Genomic DNA, 15,056 nt, shown 5'->3' with positions numbered 1-15,056 from the left:
CTGCGAGGTACGTACCGGTGGCCCCATTACACAGGCTGGGGAAATAGAGACCAGAAAGGAGAAGAGACGTAAAGGGTCTCAGTGCGCTGAGCCAGAGCCAGCTGGGGAGACAGACGCCTGCTGCCACCCACGTGTTAACCAGAGGAGGAAGGACCAGGGTCAGGGGCCAACCCCGGTGGCCCTACGGTGAGCAGCACCCACTTGCCAGCCTCTAGACCTGGCTCTCCAGCTGTCAAGTGGGAAGGCAGTTCCAACACCCCACAAGCAGCTGACCTCCAACAAGAGTGTGACCTTGGGCAAAGTACCAACGCTCTGAGCCTCAGTTTTTACCTCTGCAAAATAGGGATAATTATAGTTGCACCTTTTACATCACTGAGAATGAAACCTTGGAAAGCATTTAGTGTGGAATCTGGCTGATCTTTGCCAGGTCTTACTAAATGAAATCCGTTATCGTGGAGAGTAAAAGTGTGTGTTTACTCTCCCTCCCCTGGAAAGCCTGCCGCGGGGCGTTAACCGCTGTGTTCACACCTAGATTAGAGCCCTTATCGCCAGCCCGCCTGCTGGGTCATGAACCGCTGCAGGTGTCAGGCCCAGAGTTAGGAGAACAGCCCTAGAGCAGCACACTGGCCTGTTCCCTCTGTCATTGCAAACGCTCTGCTAGGCTTGTGAATGGACAGAAGCCTGGTCCTTGATAAATGCTCAGTCTGAACAGGACGTCTGACTGCCAGGAGTGTCAGCTGAGTTCTGTCCAGGACGCAAGTGACTGCGCAGCGGACGTGGGGACAGGCAGCCAGCCGGTAAGCCTAACTGCAACTTCGAGGTCCTTTCCTCTTTGTTTCAGGAAGTTGTGGGGTATTGTGTGCGCGAAAGCCTTAGCACCCACCACTCGCAAATGTGCAGACTTATCTGAGGGACGAGGGAAAAAAGCTGACACCCCGGTTTAGCTGCAAGACCCAGCTCGTGGCTCTCCACTGTAAAAGAAAGCCTTTTATGTACAACTCTAAAGGTCCCAGGTGCTGTAGAGGGGGAGCCAGGCAGAGAATGGGGGTGTTTGGCCGCTGGGAGTGTCTCAGGCATTAAAACCCACAGCTCCATCACCCCTCCAGGGCTTGCCTAGACTCGGGGGGGGGCCTCGGGCACTGGGACTCCATCCCTTTCTGCTTCTGCAACTCTTTCCTCCCGCCCATTGGTCACTCGTTCCCGAGGCCCTTCCAGGAGGCGCTTTCCCCTCTCAAGCCCAGGGCCCCTCGGCCCGGCCTGCTTGCCCGGGCCCACCCATTTCCTGTGCCGCCTCAACTCCGCCCCAACTTGGGGTGGAAAGTTTCTCTCCTCGAGATGGGCGGCTGCTTCTCCTTCCTTCCCGGCCGGCCAGGAAAGCCCGAAGCGAGTGGGTAGGCTGGTTGGGCTCCAGGCCTCCAGCCAGAGAGGGGAAGTGACTCGCCCGCAATCACACAACCGCGAGACCACGCCGAGCCAGCTTGGACCGATGGGCAGGCAACTCTGCCCGGGGAGCGAGGTTTCGCACCCGGCCGCAGCCCAACCTCTTCCAACGCGGGGTCTCGGGCGCCACCCGCTGGCGGAGCGCGGGGCAGCACCTGTCAGAATCACCGCTATCTTCCCGCCCGAGCCAAGCAGTCAGAACACACCAATGCTGAGACAGTGTTTATTTATCTATAAGCCAAAGAGGCTGACCCCTAAACTTAAATATCCAGCACGAAGCCTTGGCCCTCCTGACCTTGGATGGTGCAGGAATGGGTCCTGGAGAGCCCCTGTCTAGGGCAGTGGAACCCAGGGGCCAGAGGTGGGATGCCCCTGAGCCAGGAGCTGCCAACAGCAGCGAAGGTGAAGAGACAGGAGCCAGGCCACTCAATCCCAGTCCCAGAGATGCCAAGGGAAGTGCTTTGGACCCCACTGCCGGACTGAAGGTCGGCCACGCTGGAGGTCCCACAGGTGGGATAAGTGGAGGACCAGTGCCATGGGCAGAGGCTATAGCCCAGGTACCCGCCCCAGTGCCAGCTAATCCAAGACATGAGAGGGTGGGCAGCTTTGCCTCCGTGGGGCCCAGACCCTGCCCTCCTGTGAGGTGAGGTGGTATGGGGGAAAGCAGGCACCACAGTCCGAGTACTTGCTGAGGGGTGAGTTTCTGAGCCTTTTTCGTGGGTGCGTGCCCCCACCCTCCCAGCTCTCAGAGGCTGATGTGGAAGGCATCCTGCAGCCACTGGTCCCGGACATTGTGTGTCTGGGGCACAGTGAGGGGTGGCGGGTCTGGGGGCAGGCTAGCATCTGGAGGCTCCTCGTCATCAGACAGGCCAGCGTCGGGTGGGTAGGAGCTGTCTGAGTGCAGGGAGGACGACAGGTCCTGGCACAGGCTCAAGTCTTGGCACAGGTGCTTATAGTCCTGGATCGACTCATACAGGCCCCACAGCTGGCACAGCAGGGACATGTCCAGCTGCCGCAGGCCCACCTGCAAAAGACTGAAAGTGGGCTGGGGTTGGAGTGCCAGCCACCCCTCCGCCCATGCCATTCTTCCCAAGCACAGGTTTCTGTGGACAGCTTTGAATCTTTAGGCAAGTCAGTAACCCCTATCTGCAGGACAGGGACAAGACAGCAGAATGGAAAGAACACTAGTAAAGCATTTAAAAATACATGGTAACTATCGCCAATAAACATAGCTATAATTATTACCGTATCCCCTCTAACCCAACTGGCTTCTTTCTGTCGTTCCTCTAGACCCAGACCGCGTTGCCTGTGGACCCCGCCCCGAACGCGCCTGGACTCTCGAGCTTGGTGGCTGCCCCGTCGCCCCCCAACGCCTAGCTGACCGAGGCCCAGCTACTCACCATTTCCTTGCGCAGCGCCGCTAGCGCCGAGTCGAGGTTGACAGGGCGACGTGAGCCAGGAGTACCCGCGGCAGTTCCCGCGTTGGCGGCGCCGGTGGCTTGGCGGGGCCCGTCCGGGACGCGGGCGGCTCGGCTCAGCTCATCGTGGATGCGGCTGCGCTGACTGTAGACGCGCTCTAGCTCTCTCCACGAGCCCCCGCTCGCGTTGAGAAGACCGCTGAGGCCGCGCGGTAACGGCGGGAGACCAGCCAGGGCGCAGCCCGCGCCGCTCGGCGCCTCGGCAGAAGGCAGCCCATTCATGGCCGGGCGGGTACCAGAGGATGATGCCGCCTCTTTTTCGCCAACGCTCCGCCCGGGCCACCGCCCGCGGGCCCCGCACCCCGCGGCCCCGCCACCAGAGCCCAGCCGCCGCCCGCAGGCCGCGCTTTGTTCCCACCCGGACTCCTCCGACTCCGCCCCTGCCCCACCCCCTCCGCGTGGGCGGGGCCTGTCTTAAAAGGGCAACAGCTCTGTGCGCCCACGTTGCCCCAGGAGACCAGAGAAAAGGGCATTGGCCACCGATAGAAGGGAAGCAGGTAAAAAGGAGGGAAGAGGTTAAAAGCGGAGGGTGCGGTTCCTCCCCCTCCCCAACACTGTTTATTCCGGCCAATTACAACTCTCAAGGAAAAGGATCTAAAGGGGGTGGGGTGTGGTCAGGAGACAGATTAAGACCATCCTTGATCCCTATCTGACTACATCCTGTCAGTATCTGGGTACCTGGTCTGGGCCTGAGGTGGGACAGGATGATGGTGTCTGGATGCTTGGGGGAAGAAAGGGAAGCTACCGAGGGGACTGGAACCCCAAATCTCTCTCAAGGGTGGGGAATAGCGCTGGATGGCTGGGGAGGTTCCAGGATTCCTTCAGAGATCCACGCCTCCTGTTTCTGCTTTTGAGGTTGGGGCCTCCTCACCAGAAAAAAAGAAAAAATAGCACATAGTCCTCTGCCACCTCATCCTTTGAGTGGGGATACTGAGCAGAAACAAACCCCACTCATTTCTCAGGGCATCAAGGAGACCAGACTGTGATACCATGAAAGACCAAAAGCAGGGAAAAGACGAGTGGAGCTGGGACTTGCATGCACACTCAGAACCAAAAAAAAGAACGAACCACACAAGAGGAACAGCTGTTTTTCTACAGGGTTTTTCTCAGGAGAGGTTTTTTAGTGTTGCAGCTGCTTCAGACTACGCAGGGCTTCAGCACACGCCCGGATAAGGCTACACAGCTGGATGCTAGTCTCCAGGGAGGTGCTAGAGCCCAGCTCAGCTGAGGCCCAGGTCAGCTTCTGCAGGAGAGCCTCCTGTGTGCAGGCCACCACATCTGCATTTGGAAGCACAGCAGGAGGGGGTGGCCCCTGGACTGCCTTAAGCCCTGCTGCAGCTCCCTCACAGTGTTCAGGACGGGGTACTGGCGGCTGAGGGGCAGGCCGAGAGCTCAAGGGGGGCTCCGAGGCAGAGGCGAGCTGGTGCTCCCGAGCTTGGGAGAGGGCAGCCTGGGCATTCAGAGCTAAAAAAGGAGAAAGCCAGTGGAATGATCAGGATATACCTGGCCCCACATCAGCCCTAAGACACTTCCCCTACCCTTCACTGTTCTGCTCTCTCTGTACTTGAGATGTATTCCCTGCCCCAGTATAAGAGAACACATCCATTTTCTTTTTTGTATCAGAGGTATTTACGCCCTTGCTTAAAGAGCATAAGGCCTTCTCTCATCAGAACTATGCCTAATAAGCTCAGGCTCAGGTGTCTGGCACACAGTAGGTGCTTAGTGCTCTTACTGAGTGAATGGCCGTTTCTAGGAGAAAGGAGAACGCAACTCACCCTTGCCCCACCCACAACTACCACTCTCACCTCCCAACTACTGTTCCTGAGTCTCTATCACTAAGCACCCTCGACCCCTCACCCGGGTTATCTTTATCCACGTCTGAATCGAGCTCCTGACAAGCCACGCAGTAGATTTTCCGCTGTTTGTCTTGGAGGAGGATCGTCTAGGGGCCAGAAAGCACAGGGAGCAGGGGTGAGACCGGCGACGGGGTTCAGAGGGGAGAGAAGGGGAAAGGGCCGTGCGGCCTGGTCCGCGGCCCCAGCCTGGATCCCACGTCCCGAGTATCTCCTCACCCCGCAGTCAGCACAGGTCTCGCCCAGCATGCGGTAACCACGCAGCAGGTAGTCGCCCATGAGCCGGGAGATGCGATCCTGTCGCTCCCGCCGCGCTTGCAGCACCTTCGTCTCCGCTTCGGTCGGGGGCTCCCAGGAAAAGTCGTCGACTTCTGGGGGAAGAGAGGCACAAGGGGCCGGAAGGTCTTGCTGAAGCAAGGTGCCGCCCGAACCACGAAGCCACAGGCCCCCACAATCCATGGCCTCACCAGCGCCGTTTAGGGCCATGTTGCCGTTGTCGCCGCTAGACTCACCGGAAGTGACGCACAAGCAGCGCGCCTTCTGCTTCCCCGCCCTTCCCTGTCGGGCCGAGAGTGAGGGCGGAAATGACGCTCTCTCTGCTCCTCCGACGTCGCGATGCCCAGAGTGGGGCGTGTCTGCTGCAGTCTGGACCCTGTCCCACTGGCACGCCCCGCGGTGGGATTCTGTGGACAAAAACTTTTCGACTGGCTGGGCGTCAGGAGGGGCGTCTCTCTGATAATGCCACTCAGGTCTCTGGACCCGAAAGTGACAGTGCAGGGTCGCTCTTCCCGCCGCAGTTGGAGGGGATCGCTTGGCTTGAGAAATCTCCGCTGGCCTCCGCCTCCCTGGTGTTTCCCTTTCCGCACTGGCAGGATCCGGGACAGGCGGGGCGGTTGGCATCATCGCAACACCACTCTTGATAATAACAAACGGCCCCTTCCGCGTGCGTGGAGCGTCCTCGGGCCTCACTCGTTCGCCATTCAATTGGCAAAGCAGGCCAGGCAACGAAAGTTCTCCCCGTCAGTTGTTCAGTCGCCAAGTCGTGTCCAACTCTAGGACCCCAGGGACTGCAGCACGCTAGGCTCCCCTGTCCTTCACTATCTCCCAGAGTTTGCTGAAACTCATGTCCATTGAGTCAGTGATGCCGTCCAACCATCTCATGCTCTGTTGCCCGCTTCTCCTTTTGCTTTCAATATTTTCCCGACATCAGGGTCTTTTCGAATGAGTCGCCTTTTCGCATCAGGTGGCCAAAGTATTGGAGCTTCAGCATCAGTTCTTCCAATGAATATTCAGGGTTGATCTCCTTTAGGATTAAATGGTTTGGTCTCCTTGCTGTCCAAAGGACCACAGTTCAAAAGCATCAATTCTTCCGCGCTTAGCCTTTTTTGTGATCCAGCTCTCATATCCCTACGTGACTATGGGAAAACCATAGCTTTGACTATACATACGGACCTTTGTCTGCAAAGTCTATACCTTCCAGCTTATTTCAAGACCCCTCCCCTTCTGCATGTTCAGTGTTCCAGTGTGCCCACCCCACTACCCCCTCCATCCCCATCCAAAGGCCTGGGACTGATGCAAAGTCAGCGCCTAAGCAGGTTTTTTATTTTGTTGACGTTGGCGCGCTCAAAAAGCCAGCTAATGGAGGCGGAGGTCGGGTGGGGTGATGGTGGCAATCGCTGTGCTGGACATGTGCTGTTTCGGTACCAGCTGCATGCTGGAGAGTGGGGGTGAGGGGTTTATTATGCGTGCCTGTGACCCTTTTGGGGGTTCCAGGTGGTGAAGTGGTAAAGAATCTTCAGGCAACACAGAGCAGATTCGATCCCTGCTGCCGCTGCTGCTAAGTCGTTTCAGTCGTGACTGACTCTGTGCGACCCCAATGACGGCAGCCCACCAGGCTCCCCGGTCCCTGGGATTCTCCAGGCAAGAACACTGGAGTGGGTTGCCATTTCCTTCTCCAATGCATGAAAGTGAAAAGTGAAAGTGAAGTCGCTCAGTCGTGTCTGACTCCATGGACTGTATAGCCTACCAGGCTCCTCCGTCCATGGGAGTTTCCAGGCAAGAGTACTGGAGTGGGGTGCCATTGCCTTCTCTGGGATTCGGTCTCTAGGTGGGGTAAATCCCATAAAGGAGGAAATGACAATCCACTCCAGGATTCTTGCCTGAAAAATCCCACGGACAGAAGAGCCTGGTAAACTACAGACTGTGGGGTCGCAAAGAGTCAGACATGACTGAGCACACACATGACCGTAATGCTCTTCTTCAGTGGGTTGCTGTTAAAATAACTCGGGCTTCCTAAACATTGGCCCCAGTGGGTTTTTTTGTTTGTTTTCTCCCTCTCTTTTTTTACCCCATACACATTCTCTCCCTTAGTAGGTTTGGAGAAGCCAGGTGGAGCAGCAGCAGTCCCCCCGACGTGCAGCCTGCAGTGCCTCAAGGCTATATTCCAGGGAAGTGGAGGCACAAGGACTTAGACTCCCACAGTCACCTAAGCAGTCTGTCTCTGACTGGCGGAATGTGCTTTCAGTTTTACCTGCAGCTGGAGTGCCCTCCTCGTGGCCCCATCTTCCTCCTACATAGACTCCCTGGACCTTCCATTTTTGGACACCTGCTGCCTCCTGCTTCCTTGGAGAGCCCTGGGCCCCCAGTCACTCTGTCCAACTACCAGCAGGCTCTTGGGCAGCAGTGTACCTGAGTCAGGGTCTGACGCCAGGTTGGTTCTGCCAAACTGACTAGAGGGACTTTTGGACTCTAAAGCCTATATGCACAGTCCCTCCAGGTCCTTACTATCTTCAGCTCTCAGCTCCTCCTTACCCCTAGATTCCTCGATGCATCCTTCTGTGTCATCATAATGACCGATTTCCACTTGACAGCTTATCCGACCTGGCCTCAACTAAGACCCTCCCATTTACTCCCTTCATTTATTCCTCATGACAATTCCTCTCTTCTGGGTGGGGTTGGGAATTTCTCACAGAAATTCACTACTGCTATGGACAAAAACAAGTAGATGAATCACTAGAACTTTGCTGGCTCACTTGGGAGATAAGGGGTAGGGCAAGTGATACTTGGTAAGATAGAATGGCAACAGCTGGGCCATCTTACAGCTCAGCCCTTTCTACAGTCTATCATGCCAATCTTAAATCCATTCTGAGATGACAATAAAAGGTCTCAGCTCCTCCATCCCCACCCCGCACCCCGAAGTGGGTCCTGGCTGCTATAAGGGAGTTTTGTCCCTCTTAGGGGAATTTCCTTGAGACAGACAAACTCTCATAGGAAGCTACAGATGAGGCAATGATTACTGCTTGGGCTCCTATTGTTTAAGTTTATAGTACTGCTACAGTGAAAGAAATCTAGATAAATTCTTGTGATCGGCTCCAGCTAGAATCCTAGTCCTTCTATTAAAACAAGGCAGAAATAACATGTTATTATGACAGTGGGACAGAAATACCCCCTATTAAGGCAGTCTCCTTTAAAAGAAAAATCACAGCTGTCAAGTCCAAGTCCTGACATACATCTATAAAGCACTCTTGCCAACAACAGCAGAAGTCATATTCTTAAATATACTTGGAACATTCTCCAGGATAGATTGTAAGTTAGACCATAAAACAAGTCTTAATATACTTATTTTAAATTTGTATTTGTTTATTCAGCTGTATTAGGTCTTAGCTGTAGCACATGGGATCTTTCATTGTGGCCCTGAGATTCTCCAGTGTGGTGTGGGGCTTAGCTGCTCTGCAGCGTGTGGGACCTTAGTCCCCTGAACCAGGGATCAAACCTGAGCCCCCTGCACTGCAAGGCAGACTCTTACCCATTGGACAACCAGGGAGGGGCCTGAATACACTTTTTCAAAAGGGTTAAAATCATACAAAATATGTTCTCAGATCACATTGGAATGAAATTAGCAATCAATAACAAGGAAATTTGGGAAATTCACAAATATGTGGACATTAACACCTTCTTGAATAACTGATGGGTCATAGAAGAAATCACACAGGAAGTTAGAAACTACTTTGATATTAATGAAAACACAGCGTACCCAAACTTGTGAGATGGAGCCACAGCAGTGCTTAGAAGAAAATTTACAGTTGTGTGTTATTTTTTTTCTTCTTTTTTCCTTTTGGCTGCACTGTAGGGCTCGTATGACCTTAGTTCTCCCACCCAGGATTGAACCTCAAACCCGAGGCTTCAGCAATGACAGCAGCAAGTCCTAACCACTGGACCGCCAGGGAATTCCCTGTATATTCTTATATTTAAAAGAAAAAAAGGTCTCAAGTCAGTAATGTAACCTATTACCTTAAGAAACTAGAAAAAGTAGAGCAAACTAAATCCAAAGAAAACAGAAGGAAAGCTAGAAAAAAGATTAGAGAAAATCAACTCACCTACAATTTATTTCTTTAGAACAGGGGTCCTGACTCCCTGTCCGTGGCCTGTTAGAAATCAGGCTGCATGGCCAAAGGTGAGCGGCGGGGGAGCCAGTGAAGCGGCTCCCCATCATTCCCTTTACTGCCTGAGCTCTGACTCCTGTCAGATCACTGGCCGTGTGACATTCTCATAAGAGCACGAACCCTTCTATGAACTGCACATAGGAAGGATCTAGGCTGCTCACTCCTTATAAGAATCTAGTGCCTGACGATCTGAAGTGGAGCTGAGGTTGTGACGCTAGCGTTGGGGATCAGCTGCAAATATAGATTATCATTAACACAATAAATGTAATGCTCTTAAATCATCCCCAAACCACCTCACCCACCCCCGGCTGTGGAAAAAAACTGTCTTCCACAAAACTGGTTCCTGGTGCCAGAAAGGTTGGGGACCACTGCTTTAGAAGATATACAAAACTGCCAAACCTTTAGCAAGAGTGACCAACCAAAGACCAGGTCAGCCAAATGGTGTGAACCTCGCAGCTCCAGCTGGGATGCAGTGTGGCTGTGGTTGCTGAGTCAAGGAGTCCCCAGATGTGAAACAGACAATGTCACAATCCTGCTGCCTGTAGAGGGCTTTGGACCGCAGTGTTCTCAGCTAACTGTGGAAACAAGTCATGGCTGATCAAACCACCTAGATCGCTTATGCAGATACCCCTGCTGAGGACCCATTCTCTGACGAGATGACAGGAATCAAGCTGTGGATCGAGCCCGCAATGCCCAGATTGTCTCCACTTCTGCCTGGACCCATTGTCATACCAGATACAGCAGCGCGTCCACCATCAGAGTGGACACAAAGTATAGGACTCTGTGCCTTTGATGCAGAGGCCACCACTTCATGCCAGATTTGTGATTCCAGCCAAAATCTCTTCGTCCTGCGAAGAGGGAGGCTACAATGTATATGGCATTGTCCCTGCCCACTCCTGAGAGATTGAAGACACAGGACCTTTGACTCTCCTGGGGCTATGGATGGTGTTTCATATTTTTTCAGTTTACAGTGGTACTGTTTCAGATCAATCAGTCAAGTCTGGTCACACCATTGTGGTTCTTACGACTAATCTGTGTAATGTTCTTGGCCTTCTGGACCAGCTGAAGTCTAACAATGGTGTACCCTTCATCTCAAAAGCCACCCAACAATGGGCTGATAGTCTAGGTATCTGGCGGTCGTTCCGTTCTCCCTAATCATCCACAAGCATGAAGTACTGTTGAGTGTTGAAACAGCTCCTCGAAAATTAGCTCAAAGAGGTTTCTGGCTCTTCCTCCTGGTCCACATACCTCAGTACTGCGGTTTAGTGACTATGGGACCACCTCTTCTAGGCTATGCCCTTCATAATGATCAAGATGAGAGGGGTAGGGTTTATATAGACCAGCTTTGGAATTTTAGGGCTCACCGTTCGCCATTCCTGGACATAATGCTTCTTTCTTTCCCTTAACAGAAACTCCAGGTCAGCAGGGTTGGTGAACGCTGGATTACAGCCCGGTCAGAAAGGGGCCTTGAGACTTCCCTGACGGTCCAGTGGTTAAGAATCCGCCTTCCAGTGTGGTTCGATACCTGCTCTGGGAACTAAGATCACACATGCAAACTAACTTCACACGTTGCAGCTACAGAATCTGCACACCACAACTAGAGAGAAGGCTGTGCACCGCAACGAAGAGCCCGCATGCTGTGATGAAGAGCTCGTGTGCCATAACTAAGACCCAGTGCGGCCAAAAACATACATTTTAAAACCTAAAAATAAATGAAAGGAGGGGGCTGCGGGGATTCTCACTATATTATGGTTCAACCACCTGGATTCTCTTGTTTGACTGACACGGGTCTAGATCATGAGAATCCCTAGAGGGCTTGGTGTGCACTTCCCTCTCTCTGTGAGTCCCCAACAGTGGCCCACATGTGGAGTAGTAGACATAGCGGGTCTTTGTATATTTTATAAAAATGTCCTGGTCCCTCTTGCACCCAATATTCCAGATGAAAAGTATAGGCAAGAGAGACTGCGGAAAAGGTGGTGCAGTCAAGGAGTCCCCAGACGTGAAACAGATTATGTCATAATCCTGCTGTCTGTAGAGGGCTTTGGACCGCAGTGTTCTCAGCTAATTGTGGAAACAAGTCAGGCTAATCTACTAGGGGAGATCTCTACTAGGGGAGTAGAGCACGCTGACTTTGTGACCGTGGAGGAAGAATAGCAAGCTTGGCACCTGGGGAGTGGGACTCCTCAGACCCTGGGAGTGACAGGGGAAGAAAGATACTAACATTCTTGTCTTTCTAAACCACCTGGAACCTTCTTCACTGAGAATAACATATTGGTCAAACTCTTTCAAGTGGTTTAAATTTAACTGACTGGTAGGTCTGCCATGCTCCACTAGACCAAGTTTTGACCTTGACTTGACTGCCATTCTGCTTAACTTTACCAAGAGATAGGAAAGAGCAGGAGGTAGCTTCAGCTCTTCCTGTTGTTCAGTTGCTAAGTCGTGTCCTGCTCTTTTCAACCCCATGGACTGCAGTGCACCAGGCTTCCCTGTTCTTCACCATCTCCTGGAGTTTGCTCAAACTCATGTCCATTGAGTTGGTGATGACATCCAACCATCTCATCCTGTCTCCCCCTTCTCCTCCTGCCCTCGAGTACTTCTCACATGAAATACCTGTCAACACCATCACCTCCAGATAAAGTCCCCAGGCCCAGTCCTGTAGCCATCACCACTCAGTCATGCCATCGAGTGGATAAATGCCATCTGGCCGATGGCCTAGACAAACAGGACTAAGAGCCCTGAGCCAAGCCTTCCAAAATAAAAGACTAGACTCAGTTATTTGAATTGGGTTGGGGGTCTTAAGGCCTACCAACCTGAGAGGAGGCACTGTCAACCTGGGACCCCCTAACTGACGTAGGTCCAACTGGGGGGCACCATGTTTCTTCCCATAAGTACCATGTGTACCCTTGAGACTATGACTGATGTGGAAAGTGAAAGTGAAGTCGCTCAGTCGTGTCCGACTCTTTTCGATCCCATGGACTGTAGCCTACCAGGCTCCTCCCTCCATGGAATTCTCCAGGCAACAGTACTGGAGTGGGTTGCCATTTCCTTCTCCAGGGGATCTTCCCAACCCGGGGATTGATCCTGGGTCTCCCTCATTCTAGGCAGTTGCTTTAACCTCTGAGCCACTGATGTGGAAGTCATATATTAATGTGCCTCTCTCTAGAAAACAGAGTGATTTGAAATTTCTCCTTGACTTTAGCCTACTTGCAAATTAACATGTGAGCCTGCCACAGGTTCTTGCTTGCTGGCAGAAGACAGAAGACTCCTGGGGGTCAGAGACAAAGAACTGTCTCACTCATGACTGAAAGCATTAATCCAGGTACAGAGGAGATATATATATATATATATATCCCCCCCCAATACTTATTCGGGCTTCTCTGGTGGCTCAGATGGTGAAGAGTTTGCCTGCGATGCAGGAGACCTGGGCTCAATCCCTGGGTCACTAAGATCCCCTGGAGAAGGAAATGGCAACCCACTCCAGAATTCTTGCCTGGAGAACCCTATGGACAGAGGAGCCTAGTGGGCTACAGTCCATGGGATCACAAAGAGTCAGACTGAGCGACTAACACTCAATACTTACTTATTTATTTGGCCATCCCAGGTCTTAGCTGCAGCATTCAGGATCTTCAGTCTTCACAGGGGCATGTGGGGATCTTAGTTGCAGCATGTGGAATCTAGTTCTCTGACCAGGGATTGAACCTGGGCCCCCTGCCTTGGGAGTGTGGAGTCTTAACCACTGGACCACCAGTGAAGACCTCCAGAAGATATATTAATTGCGCAGATTCTGGCCTTCAGGTAAGAAGTCTGGAAGAAATCTATCATCCATAGCAACCTTGCTCAGTGAACTGAGTGAGACTGTCCTGAATGCCTGCTGGGCCAAGGTGGAAAAGGCAATGAAAAGAACTAAGGAGCGAGCCACCTGGCTTTCTGAGGTAGATCTATTGTTTTCTGGATTTGTTCAGCTGGGAGGCATGGCTGAGGTCAGAAGTGCAAGTTGGCTTTATCCTGCTGCTTGCAGTCCTGTTGATAGTAGCTTTAATGAAATGCTGTATGTAACAAATTGAACAGGCTTGGTCCTAGCTTCGGTCGATCAGATTTGCCAACAGAGGGGTGAACTCATAGGAAAATTCACCGAAAGCCAAGACAGTGTAGAAATGGGGGGTGGATATTATTGTAAGACAATTCTCCAGGGATCCTTTTGAGTTTCTGCACGTTTTGCAAGAGAGGCACTGACTGCCTTTGTCCTGGACTCTCTTCTTAAGGATGTTGTGAACGGCCGTGAAAGACTGAGATAGACGTTCCCTCTAGAGCAAAGGGCACCCATTAGCAAAGACCTGGGAGGACTTCCCTGGTGGCCAAGTGGTTAAGAACCTACCTTGCAGTGCTGAGGACTCAGATGCAATCCCTGGTCAGGGAACTAAGACCCCACATGTCATAGAGCAGCTAAGCTCATGCCACACAGCTACTGAGCCTGTGCACTCCGGAGCCCACGTGCCACAACTAGAGAGTCTATGTGCCCCAATGGAAAGTACCACGCGATGCGATGAAGATCCTGCATACCGCAGAATGTAACCAAAATGTAACCAAATACATAAAAATACAGAAACAAACAAACAAGAATTGTTTAAAAAAAAAAAAAACTTGAAAAAACAAAAAAGACGTAAGTCCTTAAGTTTAGGGCCTGCTCCCATACCACAATCCACTGTGCTCAGGCATCTACCCAGGCCACTGGCACCACCCCACAGGACTTGGGGACCAGAGGACTGATGTCAATATGCTGATTGTGCTATTTACTATGCCATGAATAACGAGGTCCTTTGTCTCTGACCCAGGAATCTCCTGTCTTTTGCTGGCATCCACGAACCTGAGGCAGGCTCACTTGTATTTGCATGTAGGGTAGAGCCATCACAGTCCTTGACACGAGGAAAGCACACAGGTCGCAGGAGCGCTGGTGGTGAAGCCAATTCCGAGCAGTCACAGTGGGCAGCCCAGCTGTTAGGGAAGCAGTGGGACCCCTTCCTACCCTCTCGTGGCCGAGCATTTGTCCTTTCCGTGGTACAGTGGGCATGGCAGAAGCTAGGCCTGACCCTGAGTGGCAGCCTACCCCACCAGGGCATATTCACACACAGCTCAGTTATAAGCCTTCCTCAACTGCTGCGTTTGGTGGATCAGATTCTCCTGGCAACAGGTGGCCTATGTTCTGTAGCCACGGCTCTGAGCATTGTAACTGGCGTTATTGTATCATCAGGCTAACAGGCATCCAAAAGGTACTGACTTTTCTTCTTGTTTTTCACTGCAATGTGAATTGGCCTGACATTTCTGGGAAACAAGAAAGGGCTAGATGATACAGTAATGAAACTAATAATACTCGGACTTTCCTGGTGGTCCAGGGATTAAGAATCCGCCTGCCAGTGCAGGGGACATGGATTTGATCCCTGGTCCAGGAAGATCCTGGGCTTCCCAGTGGCGCTAGTGGTAAAGAACTTGCCTGTCAATGCAGGAGAAGTAAGAGACATGGGATCGATCCCTGGGTGGGGAAGATCCTCTGAAGGAGGGCATGGCAACCCATTCCATTCTTGCCTGGAGAATCCCACGGACAGAGGAACCTGGCAGGCTACAGTTCATGGAGTCGCACAGAGTCGGACACGACTGAAGTGACTTAGCACACATGCACACCAGGAAGATCCCACATGCTATGGGGCAACTAAGCTGGTGTAGCACAACTACTGAGCCCAAGCTCTAGAGCCCGTGCTCCACAACACGAGAAGCCACCGCAGCGAGAAGTCCGCACACCACAAGGAGGAGCGGCTCCAGCTCACTGCAACTAGCAAAAGCCCCGAGTG

General features: G+C 52.5%; 2 protein-coding genes and 1 long non-coding RNA gene across 5 annotated transcripts; 1 reads left to right on the top strand and 2 right to left on the bottom strand.

Moving 5' to 3' along the window:
- The first annotated feature begins 592 nt into the window (after nt 1-592).
- On the top strand, nt 593-3,815 carry LOC114110037 (uncharacterized). Its single transcript, XR_006057500.2, has 2 exons — nt 593-797; nt 2,731-3,815. It is a non-coding gene; the product is annotated as an uncharacterized LOC114110037 (long non-coding RNA).
- FAM89B (family with sequence similarity 89 member B) lies at nt 1,650-3,274 on the bottom strand. The gene is made up of 2 exons (XM_027959466.2): nt 2,841-3,274; nt 1,650-2,464 (listed from the first exon to the last, which is right to left on the bottom strand). Exons 1-2 carry the CDS (start codon nt 3,138-3,140, stop codon nt 2,186-2,188), a joined length of 579 nt encoding a protein of 192 aa, XP_027815267.1. The 5' UTR covers nt 3,141-3,274; the 3' UTR covers nt 1,650-2,185.
- Nucleotides 3,816-4,003: 188 nt separating the features above from the next.
- On the bottom strand, nt 4,004-5,638 carry ZNRD2 (zinc ribbon domain containing 2). Of its 3 annotated transcripts, none has more exons than XM_060404091.1 (4): nt 5,284-5,638; nt 4,991-5,142; nt 4,776-4,860; nt 4,004-4,382 (listed from the first exon to the last, which is right to left on the bottom strand). In XM_060404091.1, exons 2-4 carry the CDS (start codon nt 5,048-5,050, stop codon nt 4,039-4,041), a joined length of 489 nt encoding a protein of 162 aa, XP_060260074.1. In that variant the 5' UTR covers nt 5,051-5,142; nt 5,284-5,638; the 3' UTR covers nt 4,004-4,038. The 3 variants fall into 3 exon arrangements, with proteins under 3 accessions (XP_060260074.1, XP_011957522.1, XP_011957521.1); XM_012102132.4 differs by having other exon boundaries at nt 5,239-5,290; XM_012102131.4 differs by having other exon boundaries at nt 4,991-5,290.
- Nucleotides 5,639-15,056: the final 9,418 nt, after the last annotated feature.

Source organism: Ovis aries, chromosome 21 (assembly GCF_016772045.2).
Source record: "Ovis aries strain OAR_USU_Benz2616 breed Rambouillet chromosome 21, ARS-UI_Ramb_v3.0, whole genome shotgun sequence".
NCBI lineage: Eukaryota > Metazoa > Chordata > Mammalia > Artiodactyla > Bovidae > Ovis > Ovis aries.
This window is presented reverse-complemented; position numbering and strand designations above follow the sequence as displayed.